This window comes from Phoenix dactylifera, chromosome 8, assembly GCF_051530095.1.
Source record: "Phoenix dactylifera cultivar Ajwa chromosome 8, Ajwa_hap1_PhDact_Kaust_v1.1, whole genome shotgun sequence".
NCBI classification, from domain to species: domain Eukaryota; kingdom Viridiplantae; phylum Streptophyta; class Magnoliopsida; order Arecales; family Arecaceae; genus Phoenix; species Phoenix dactylifera.
The window spans coordinates 19309069-19322042 of NC_143197.1; the positions used below are offsets into that span (position 1 = coordinate 19309069).

The 12974-nt window shown below is 32.9% G+C and overlaps 1 protein-coding gene across 1 annotated transcript; it reads left to right on the forward strand.

Annotated features, from left to right (window-relative positions):
* The first annotated feature begins 4787 nt into the window (after window positions 1-4787).
* On the forward strand, window positions 4788-11353 carry CYCP2;1 (cyclin p2;1). Its single transcript, XM_039119776.3, has 2 exons — window positions 4788-5294; window positions 9392-11353. The coding sequence occupies exons 1-2, from the start codon at window positions 4906-4908 to the stop codon at window positions 9672-9674; spliced, it is 672 nt and encodes a 223-aa protein (XP_038975704.3). The 5' UTR covers window positions 4788-4905; the 3' UTR covers window positions 9675-11353.
* Window positions 11354-12974: the final 1621 nt, after the last annotated feature.

Below are 12974 nucleotides of genomic sequence, written 5' to 3' on the forward strand. Positions count from 1 at the left end.
AATAGGAGAGGTTCGAGTGGATGAACTAACGTAGACCAAAGGCAAAATAAAAGTGAGTGACTAACTGCAATGGGGACTGATATCTTAGTTATTGCTATTAAGAAAAATGACTATGTTGGGGTAAATAATGAAACTATATTTTAAGAAGAGCAGAAATCAAGTACTAAAATTTGTTGGTCTGAGAGCAGTTATCATAGTTTTTATAGTACCGACTCTAACTCTAATGATGATGATATTATGGAATAGTAAGGAGAGATATATGAGATGGACAATGAGAATCCTAACATATCTATAACAACAAACGTAAGTTGAGAATAGTTTAAGGTGACATCGAGTCGGTATGCTATATTGAATAAATTTGCTGTAAAGAGTCTCAAAAGTGAGCCAGATAGAATGGCAGTGAGTTATAAAGATGAAACTTGTAATTGGAGACTCCATACTTTGCTATTATATGATAGTCATACATTTTCGGTATTATGGTAAAAATATTAATTTTTCTATATAATACTTACGGATAATGTTGCATGTATTAATATATTGTTGTATGCGTAAGTCGGAAAAATGAAGGAGCCTCATACATGCTCGTATGTGAGCAAGTGTGGCAATAAGAAGGCTCCACAAGTTGGGATAAGGCTAAGAAAAGAGAGTGACCTATCACCTATTGAACTAAAAAGAAGATTGCTACAGTCCCATTATCTTGAGCTTTCATATCGTAGAGTTTGGTAAGGAAAGAAGCTTGTCATATCCATGTTTCACAATAATTGGCTAGAATCTTTTGAGAGAATGGAGGATTTCAAAGAAGAGCTTTTGAGAAGAAACCCAAGTAGCGTAGTAAAGCTGGTTGTAGTATGGGCTTCGTAGCTAGTTGTAGGCCTTGTGTAGGCTTACATGGCCACCACTTAAAGAAAAAGTTCAAGGGTGTGTTGATGGCTGCCATAACACTTGATGGAAATAATAGTTTGCTTCCAGTTGCCTTCGGTGTAGCAGAATCTAAAAATAGTGATAGCTAGTCTTGGTTTTTGGAGGTACTTTAAATAACAATTAGAACTCTAAAAGATCTAGTACATGCATCAAATCGACAAAGGGACTAATAAAAGCAATACAATATATATACCCCCAAGTAGAGTATAGAAAATGCATGAGGTATCTGAACAAAAACTTCCAAACAAAGTTTCCAAAACATTGGATTAAAATCAAGATATGAGAGGCTACAGGGGGATTCACCAAAGTTCATCATAATGATGTTATGAATAAAATTAAGAAGGCTAGCTTGAGGCATTCAAGTATCTTAGTATTGAAATATGGTGTATATCTCAGTTATGCATCATAGCTAAATTCCCCCACCTAACGCTTTCGAAGTCATTCAATACTTGGATTTTAGAGGCTAGACATAGAGCAGTTCTTGATTTGTTTAATGTTGTAAGAAAATATTATGATAAATATGGAAGCTAGAAGAAGAATGGCCACTCACTAAAAGGAACATTTAGTTTCTATGATAATGAAGTATATAAGAGACATCAGCCTTAAGTTAGATAATTATAATGTTTCCAGAAATAGTAATTATAGAGTAGAAGTAATTGAGACTATTGGAAGATATGCAATAATTCTAAATGAATGAAAGTGCTCTTGTCATCTGTGGGAGGTGCCAGGCATTCTTTGTATGCATGCTACAACCTTCGTTTGTAGTATGAGGTGCAAATTTGAAAAACAATGTCTCAAAATAGTTCACCAATGCATAGTACAAGGCTACTTACTCATTAGAAATTGGACCATTACTTGACAAGGCCCAATGGATAAAAGTTGATATTAGATACGAGGTGCTACCTTTAAGCTGAGACACACAGAAAGGCCAAAAGAAAAAGAATTAAGGGTACAAATTAGAATACATCAAAGAAGATGCACAATGCAAGCATTACAGTAAGCTTGGCTATCATGCAAAGATTTGTAAAAATCTTATAATGGAGGAATCTCAAGCTTCATTATTCTCATCTTCTGCACCAAAGAAGCTTGGGAGGTAAGCTCACCACTATCTTTTTCTTTTTTTCCTTTTTTATTCTAAGCATGTGTCTCACATGCTTGCACTCATCCCTTCTTTATTTACAACACGACCGTATTTCTTGCAGTTACATCTAGTCAAACAAAGTTTTTTCAAGAGCATGTATGCATAATCCTATGCAATTCAATAGAATTCACAAGGCCACAGGTCAAACCAGGTTTACATTTGCAGAAGTCACATGAATATCTTCAAAGTAGGCCATCCTAAATCTTATAGGGAGAAAATGAGGATCTCAGTAGATCTTTTCTTTTCTTCCTATGAAAGTAGGCTAGGAGATGTTGAATTGGCATAGGCCAGGACAGGCTGTTGGAGGTGTGGCATCTAGAAATTGAAAATTTTGCAAAAATAATATGTAATACCCAGCCCAGCTAATAAGAAACTGAACCTAGTCTAGTTAACCAGTCCAAATATAAGAGTTGGAGTAGGAGATGGAAAAAATGATAGAGCCTTGTTCGACTTGGACTAGGAGATAGAAACAAAAAAAAAGGGTAGAACCCAGTTAGACTTGGATAAGAGACAGACTCCTCTTCCATCCCAATTTTCTATGAGAGCTAGAAAATCTAATCTCCAACGGCTATTTAAGGACCTCCACACCCCCTTTTGCCTCACCGTTGATAGGTTTTGCCAATTACTACCACTAAACCACCATCGATTCCTTCTCCTCTTTGCGTTCAATGATCTTGGCTCAAAGTGTTCACCTGAGATTTTGGTTGAGCACTCACCGAACTCTTAGGTTCTAAGCTGAATTCTCGAAATTATTTGGATCTATAGTTGGTTTCACTTACAAGATAAGTAATATAACCCTTGTTCTAGATTTATCGGCAAATTATAAGATTATTATGTTAATAAATTCAGATTTTACTATTTATGATGCATGAATTTGACGAGAAGTATTTTATTACTGGATAAGTTTTATTTTGGAATATTATAATGATGTATGGTTGTAAATATTGAACTTGTTCGATTGATTTCAATATTGCGTGATCTTTTGTATTTTTGTTGAAATGAGATATGAACTGCATAATTATTTTTAACTCTCACTTGACTATATTAAGGACCTCGCCAATTGGGGCTAGTATATTGGAACTTGATTTGTCCTGAAAGATTTATGTCATAAGAAGATGCATGACATACCACAAGCAGATTCGTAGTCCTAAAGAACTTTGCCACAAGATGATACATAGCATACCGCAAGAAAATACGTAGTATTGACTCTGCCATAGAAAAAAATAATCATAGCTCATGGTTCATGAGATGAACTTGATAATTTAAAAGAATTTAGATTTATGAATAAAATTTGACTTTGAGAATTGAATTTAGCATGCGCGATATTTTGATAATACTGCATATTGATATTTGGTTTTGAATTAATAAATTCTATTTGCTTATTTTTTGTAAATAATTATTTAATTTATTGTCTCATTAATTTGGTTAAAGTGTTAATTATTTACTAGGTTGTCTAGCTCATTACTCTATATTTTATTATTTTTATTGATCTAAGAACTAAGATGGCATGGGGTTATGATCGAAAGAGTGACTAGAAGTTGAATTTGACAACTTTAATTTAGACCAAGATTTGGCTAGAGTTTGACGTCAGATCTTTTGAATATTGATGGTTCTGTGAAACATTAAAATTTGATTCTAGTTATTTAAATTAAAGTTTGAATATTGGTTATTTAAATTTATTCCGTCGTTTGCTTTATGATATCGTGATGAGATGTCTTGCATGCTTATAGGGAGAGTTTCTATGAATATGCGGCGGTTGGTGTGACCTTTAGCTCGCGATCTTGCGTCGGGTGTGTGACAATTATTATGGTATTAGAGCATAAGTAGATAAATTCTAAGATAAGGAATCTAACGTAGGATGAGTGCATGCTTGTAGAGAGAGTTTCTATTATATTATTCCAATATAAGCTGCTTTAAAAATTTTCCTGTCAAGCCTTTGTGATTATGTATGAAAATGGTACCAAAGAATGATGATAAAATTTATTTATAAGGTTTGATACATGATAGAAGGTTTGACAATCTATAGATCCTATTATAGTTAGTTGAATTTGGATCTAAATTAAGTGCAAGAAGATCGGCCATAGAACCATATCGTGCGATGTGATTTAGCAAGATTTGTTTGATATAAGAATATACTGTGATAATGCTTAGCTTTAAAATTTATTATTTAGTGAAAAGGTAAGACTCATTCATAAAAAGTTATTTAAGATTTGGCCTATGAAAGATTTTAATGATATTTGATTAGAATATTCTTTGTGGCTTGAACTTGTATGTAAATCATTTATGAAACTAGCTTATGGAATGAAAATATGCTTGTGGATGTTGCAAATAGATTTTATTTATGTCCATCGGAGACGATGAGGTGTGTGTAAAATTTAAATTCAAAGATTGGGTTTATAAGTTGGTCTTGGAATCTCGTGCCAATATTGTTGCGGTTGCTAGTAATTCAAAAATTGGAGTTTAAAACTATCCACACAAGTGTATGGTGTATTTTCTTGGTTGCAAGTAGGATCCGTCGGCTAACGTGCATCCTCCCGTTCTTTTCAGTTCCAACCTTGATGTCCTTCCATGACTACATTGCCTGTACATGCATTAACCTTATCCACTCTCTATTCCTCCTGTCCATGAAAAAATTAATAATAAGCGGCCGCAGCATCATCGCGGAGGGCTCCACACGTGTCAGCGATCCGGCTAACGGCAAATACGAGTTCACTCTCTCATTTCTTCTATCCCCTCCTCCGCGGATTCCAATACCCGGACGTGAATGCATCGAAACGAGGGTCAGAATATCAAGTATCCTCACTATATGACCTGGGGAAGAGAGACCATGAGCCGTGCGAGAAATGGAGTCTGGCAGCGAGACGGAGGAGGCGGAGACGGCGCCGCCGAGGGTTCTGGCGGTGCTGACGCAGGTGCTGGAGCGGCTGGTGGCGCGGAACGACAGGATCGGCCCGGCGGCGGAGCGATGGCCGGAGAAGGCGGAGGAAGGGTGGCAGAGGCGGCGGCGGGACCTGGCGGCGTTCCTGGGGCCGCGGCCCCCGAGCATCAGCGTGGGGAAGTACCTGGAGCGGATCCACCGGTACACCGGGTGCAGCCCCTCGTGCTTCGTGGTGGGGTTCGTGTACATCGATCGGGCGGTCCACCGCAACCCGGGATCCCTCGTCGTATCGCTCAACGTCCACCGTCTGATCCTCACCAGCGTCCTGATCGCCTCCAAGGTCCTCGACGACATGTAAGCTAATTTTCTTTCTTGCTTTCTTTTAAATTTTGGACGTTCTGGATTAATTAACTTTTGTCCCCCCGATACTGATCAAACGATGAAGAGAGTGTAAGCGTAGCGGAAGTCCAAGCACGTGACTTTCTCTTACAAATATTGATGACCACCCAATGACCGAATGGCTCCGACATGATCACATATGGAGAATTTTGGCACTTATAAGAACAATAATTATCTTCCAAAAGATAAAGATGATAATAATAATCATAATAATAATAATCATAATAATAATAAAATAATAATAATTAGGAAAGATCAGAAACATTGCATGTGTTGTGGCAAGTTTGTAATTTTTTTATAAAACTTCTTCCTATATAATATTATTTAGTTGCTTGTTTATTTATTTTATTTTATTTTATTTTATTTTATTTTATTTTATTTTATTTTATTTTATTTTATTAGGAGGGATAATAATTTCATATTGGATAGCTTAAGAATTTTTATGGTACTTATATATTTTTGGGGTCATCTATCTAAATATTTTTAGATTTTTGAATAGGATCTTAACATCTCTTAGATTTTTTGGTTGCAAACACTGTTTTGCCGAGTAGCATGTGTTCACTAAATGTAAGCATAGGAAAGAAATGGTAGACATTTGGTCAGGTGGCATCCAACTTGTTTTTATATTCAGAGGATATATATGAAATTTGTATGATTTTTGGACCACCATCAAATGTGGGAAGGCTGCATGGTAGATGTAAAATTTAATGCCTATCTATCAAAATCTCTAATTTTAATAAAGTTGTCCTTCATTAAATGTTGCAAGCTCTTTTGCTAGAGAGATTAATCTTATCTTCTAATGGTTAAGCTGGGTGTTCACTGGTTGAATAAAACATCAACCTCGGTTTCTAATCCATGCTGTCGGCCAAATGCATAAGGTTATAGTTGTTTATCTACTTCTTTTTATTTAGCCTTGGAGAAATGATGCTGTTCAATTCATAATTAATTCATCCTCGGTCTATATATAGCCATGCTTGCTACAGTCAAACTGAACATAAAAGAAATTTTTGTTGGAAATAAATCTATACTAATGTTTATCATTATATAGGTAAATTTCTTATTTGATAGATCTTAAAGAAATCCACAATTTCCACAAGTGTAAGAAGATACAAGAAAAAATTGTATAATTTTTCAAATAGGAAAACCTATATAAATATAAAAATTATTTATATATAAAGATAAGGCTGGCTGAACTTTTAGACAATTGAAACAGTCGCGTAAGGCTCCAGCATAAATACTCTTAGCTATAAATGTATTGAGGCCCCCAAAAGACTTTTAACTATAAATGTATTGAGGTCTCCAGGCCTAAAGACTCTTAACTATAAATATAGCATTGAGGCCCCCAAGCCTAAAAATTCTTAGATATAAATGCATTGAGATCTTCAAAAAAACTCTAACTATAAATGCATTGAGGCCTTCAAATAATTTTCAAATACATGCATCATCATTATTAGTGAGTTCGCTTGATGCTTCCAAATCCATTGAGCCACACCAGTATAAAGAAATATATCGTACAAAGATTAATAGAATGTTAAAATCTCTCCTCATTCCCAGAGAGGGTGAAACCCTTTGTTTTTTTAGTCTTCTCATGGTGCCTAGCATGGAAGTGGACTTCCAACATTACTTTCTTTAGGCATGGGTCCATGCTCCTATTGGAGACGGAAGCGTGGGAGGAAGACAACTCAAGGGGAAAACGTAAAAAGTTTTTAATTCTTTAGAGTGGTGGGATTGAGACACATGCGAGAGAGAGAGAGAGAGAGAGAGAGAGAGAGAGTGAACATTTATGTTCCTTTTTTTTTTTTCAATCTCATTGAGAAACACTGTTGGTTATTTGGAGATAATGAATTCTACAGTTTCTAAAATGTGCTTTACCCTTGTTCCTCAATTTGGTATCCCGAGAGACCCATGCTCAAGTAGGAAATGTGTTTGCCGACTTCTATGGAGAACACTATTCTTAAAATCCATGTTAGATCCATAGAAGGGCTCCTCTCATTAGGCAAAAGGATGTTTCATTAGCAAGCTCTAACAGATTATTTGTTGGGCTTCTTTTGAAGGACTCTCAAAGTGTGTTTTTTGTATTGCTTGTTCTCTATGCAATTTCTTTTGGCTGAATTTAATTTGCTTAAGTCAATTAGTCTTATTTTTATCTTAGCTAATCAGTGATTTTGCTAACTTCTCATTCCCTTCTCTATCTTTACCGAAAGTTTAACAACTAGGGATGGCACTATGGCTCAACCTGCATTCAACCCAATACTGATGGGTTTAGGTTTGATATAACTAGATTTGGGTTGTAAATAGGCCGACTCAACTTAGTCCATTTATTAAAAGGACAGTTCCGGTTTACAATCTTGACATGCCTAACCCGTTGAAACCTATTTAATAATCAGGTTAGGTCTACATAGTTATAATTCGGCATGTTTAGAACTTGTTTAACCTATTTAAATTATTTAAAATTTATTTAACCTATTTAAAATTTATTTAACTTGTTTAGCATGATCCGACCTGTTTATTAAATAGGTGGCACTGTTCATGTTTGGATTACCTGTATAATAAAGATGTTGGCTTCAATTTAGGATTTTTGACCTAATTAGTAAATAGGTCGGTTTTAGGTTGTAGGTTTCTAAACTGACCCATATCTTAACCCATCTGATATCCGACCAATCTAATTTATTATCATTACTAATTTTCATAACTTTTTTATAATCTCGAACTTAACTTTGATTCTAAAGAATTTCGTCATTCACAACCACAATGAGCATTGCCTATAGGGATTGGCATGATCCATGGAGGTGGTATCATTCATAAGATGTTAGTATAGCTATCTAATCTTATTGCATGACCTGACAATTCAACTACAAAGAGAAATTTTTTGGTAATTAGTTTGGGTTTTATAGTATTTTTTACATCTTATGATTTAAAAATTATTTTTACCAATAAATTAAGGTTAGGATGGAGCTAACCATTTTTTCCCCCATTTTCTCTTTCATCTATCATAATCAAGTCTAGTTATAAACAATGGAAAACCATGAATTCATAGTTTTGAGGCTCAAGAAATTCTTTAAAGATTGAGAAAAAAGAAATATATATGAGAATAAGAATCTCAACTATTTCTTAAGAGTGTTTTCATTGAAATTTTGACCTTATGATATGCCAAAGTGAAAGTAGGCCTTGACTTCCATTCCCTATATATGCTTGAGTCTCTACAATAAACAAGATATTTTATGGAATTTTTAAAAATGCATTTCCATGAAAATAATGAATTCTCAAGGACCCTAGTTGTAGGAAAATCATACAATCACACATAGGGTTTAAAGTTTAAAGGATGGAAAGAAACAATCATAAAAGAAAAATAGGATAACTTATCCTTTTGTCAAGTATATTTGGAGTTTCTCCAACTAATTTTTTGAGGAATTTCTCAGTCATAGTCTCAAAATAAGTTTCTCCTTTGTGCAATTATAGTATATCTTGACTAAGTGGAGGCACACCAAGGTGAAAAGTTTACATAAGTTTATTTTGGGATAAGATGGTAGTGATTGAGGATGTTAACTAGAATGTTAGACTTTTGGCTTAGGAGGGCTCGTCTAGAGACGGAGAAGGTTATTATTCAATGGATCTTTTGCAATTAAGATAATACTGGCTTAATTTTTGTTTTCTATTCTTATATTTTTCTTCTCATTTATCTTTTCCTTTTTCTTATTCATTCCTTGTCATTTTACCTTCTACACTTATTTTTATCTTAATGAATTGTTGAGCTTTACTTAATCTTTCTCTCAAAAGAAGGTTAGGATTGACATTTATGCTTTCAAGTATATTATATATGTGATAAAGTATATATCTTAACTGCATTCATCAAACACAAACAAATTTGCTTAATATTTAATTTCCAACTTTTACTCCTATATATATATGAGTATAAATTGTCACAATCATTTTCCCTTCTAATATTGGATCATCATGATATCTCTTTGGTCAATTTTTGTCTATAATTTTAGCAAATGTTCAATATTATCAAATATTTTGATGATACTTTACTCTCTTATTTTGATATGCAGGCATCATAATAATGCCTTTTTTGCAAGGGTTGGAGGCGTGAGTAATATAGAGCTAAATCGATTAGAGCTAGAATTGCTCTTCTTGTTGGACTTTAGAGTTATGGTGAGTTCACGTGTTTTTGAGAGCTATTGTTTGCACTTGGAGAAGAAAATGATGTGGAGCATGACTAATCAAAAGATCACAAGAGCTATATTTGACGATCCACAAGATAATGAAGCAAAGGGATCAGTAAATGGCTCCAGACAAAGTTCTTTGTCACCACCACATCATTCCATAGATTAATAATATTCTGTGAAATTTTTAGTAGCTTTTATCCTCAAATGTTGAAATAGACAAGCTCATATAAATCATATAGATAAAAGGAAGAAAAGAAAAAACAAAATGTACTTAATGGGATGGACTTTTTTTTCGCCATTGAAAACTTATATAAATGGAATAGAAATAAGAGAAAAGTAATTGAAAAGAGGAAACTATATGGTTCAGAAACATTGTTTAGTTGAACTTCTTTTTTTTTGATTTAGTGAATATCTAGAAGTCATTATAAACATGAAAAATATTGTAGCAAATGACAATGATTTTATTGTGCATCCAATGAACTATTCATAATTTGTGGAAAAAATGATGAAAAGAAGGAATTACACTCCAATAATTATCTCCTAGTCATTTTATCAAATTGATGGTTAAAGTTAGAGCAATGCTGCAATGACTTAAATGTTCTTAAATATAAATAGATGAATAAGTTTTGTTGGCTTGACATATCATTGTTTGATTGTGTCATACTTAGTGCAAAGAAATAATAAGAGGACTTGTATAGGATAAATGATTTAATTATTAACAAGTTGATGTGGTATTCTTATCAACATTTTTTAAATTATATTTTGTCATTCGTCATTCATACAAAAACTGTATAATAGTTACAAAAGATTATGTCAATACTTTGGATATAAATAGTTATAAGCAGAATTTCAAATAACTTAATATTAAAAGAGAAGGTTGAAGTTGCTAGCATGTGATAATTTATTACTGGATATCATTTCCCTAGTTGCTTTATATCAATATATTCAGTTTAAATGGAATATATACACATATTACATATATGTTTTACATTCTAATAGATTGTTGATTCAAGTACAATTCTAGTTTCAAAAAGTAATAAAGTTTTTAAGATTATATCAACCTTTTAATCCCTCAAAATAATATGATAGATGGTTCCATGGAGGATAATCTTATGAAAAGCATGGAATACCAAATGATATAATGTATTCATTTTGCCAACTTATAAAGTTTGAATATGAAAAGTAGTCTACAAGTTATACAAAAAGGAGGCTTGGTTCTAGTAACAATGAATATAGGCTAATCAACTAATCTCAAGAAAAATCACATATTAAAAAAAACTTCTAAATTCCAAACGGTTATGATGATCAAGTAAAAAAATATATATATCGTATTAGGGCAAGTATTAGTTGTCAAGTTTACATAACCATTATACTTAATAAGATCATCCATATATATCAAGTCCATAACTTCAAAACTAAATAGTCTCTCCCTCAACATATTGTCATGTAGTCATATGGTACCATTGCAATATAACAATTACAAGCTTGGGCTTTTGAGATTGAAGTTGTGGGTGATTTTGGCATAGGAATGAAGGTTTTTATGAGCATACAAGTAGATGTTTTGACAAGAGAGAGAGAGAAAGAATTTCATCTAGAATAAACATGAAGAAATGAGAAGTATACTTAAATGTTTCCAAACCCAAATATTGAAGCATGATATTTTATTTTGTAATGTAATTAGGTGTTGGAGAGAAAATAGTTAATATCTTTTGGGCGTATGTAATGATGATGATTAATTATAGTCAATTTGGAAAGGTCATCTAATTTGATACAACATTTAGGGCTAACAAGGAATTTGATCCTTTTTCACCATTTATTGCTTTTAATTGTCATTAGAAAACAATATATTTTGGGAATCTCTTAAACATAATGAATTGTCAATTTATTAGTGGTTATCTGAAAATTGTTTTTAAAATAATATTAGGGAAGAAATTAAATTCTATTTTCATAAATTCAAGATGTTACAAAGGCAAAAAAAAAAAATTCTTTGATGACTTGGACATGCCCATGACATATGAAATGAAATGCATTGACATATTTAAGTGTACTAGTGAATATCTATGTGCAAATGCACATGTTTGATAGGGTGATTTTTTAACAAAATCAACCTCTACTCCTAATATTGGAGATTATTAAATATGGTTCAAAAATTTAAAAGGTTGTACTAATTCTTCATTGAACATTGTAGTTTTTCAGCAAAGCCTATCGAGGCAATTACAACCTACATGCCTAAATAAACTTCCCAAAATGGTTGTAGTATATGAAAATGTTACATACAAAACTTAGTTATATTATGATACTAAGAGACAAACTTGGTAGAACAAATATTACAAGGCAAGGTAGTTAGTAAGGTTAAATATTAGTTGCTAGTTAATAATTACTAATTTTAACATAACGGTTGAGTGCTCGTGAATTGAAAAGTCCAAGTAACAAAACTTCACAAACATAAGGTAGTCGAAAACTAATAGTAAGATTAGCACTCTTCGATTTTTTGCCTTAAAAGATTGAGTATAGAGGTAATTTCATCATTAATCATCCATCAGTTTGTCAATTTTAGCTATATATGAGTTGCACTAATAATTGATTTTTGTAGTTAATGTGATAAATAATTAAGTATAAAAATAATTGAACGATAGACCTCTGATGAGATTGCGAGCTTAGAGGCCGGCTCCGAGGAATGTTTTCGATATGAGACTCGTCCCCTTTCGGTCTCGGGTTGATGAGGTCTTCATCCCGGTTCCCAATTTTCTTCTCTATATTTCTCTCTATATTCATAGTTATTTACACAAGAAAATATACAAAATATAAAAATGACTACTAGTATAATTAAAAATGCGGAACTAAAGCAAAACCATAGCATTTTCCATCCTAAATTATCTTCTTTAGAAAAATAAAGAAGGGGCCATTCTAGAAAGCATATTATTATATCTCCAAATAAGTATATACATTTTCTCAAATGGAATACATATAAATAATTCCATATTTCAACTTCTAGTTGTTGTTTTAAACTAGTTTTTATTAGAAACATTCCCCTACTAACATTTAGCATATATGGGTATAATTTCTTACATGATAGAACTTATCAGATACTTTATTGCAATCTATGCGAGGTGGATGAAAAGATGCTTTCAATAAGGCATAGGATATATACTTAGTGAGTTCTAACATAAGAAATTGGTGATCGTTAAAAGGATTCTAGAATTAAAGTTGTCATGTTGCTTGTTCTTTATTTTTTGAATCCTCTCAAAGTTAACTAAAAGATTGCTTTTGGTTGGATCTAAGCTACTTAAGTTTTTAAGTCTAATAGTCGGATTAGTTAATGAGTTTGATTTTGCAAATTAGTCCTTTCACTCTATCTTTTTCCTTAGAATTTTCATAGTTATTTTATAGCCACGGACCCAACTTTATTACCCAAATATTTTTCTTTTATAGCTGAATACACATACTCTAAGTAGAATCTAGAGAG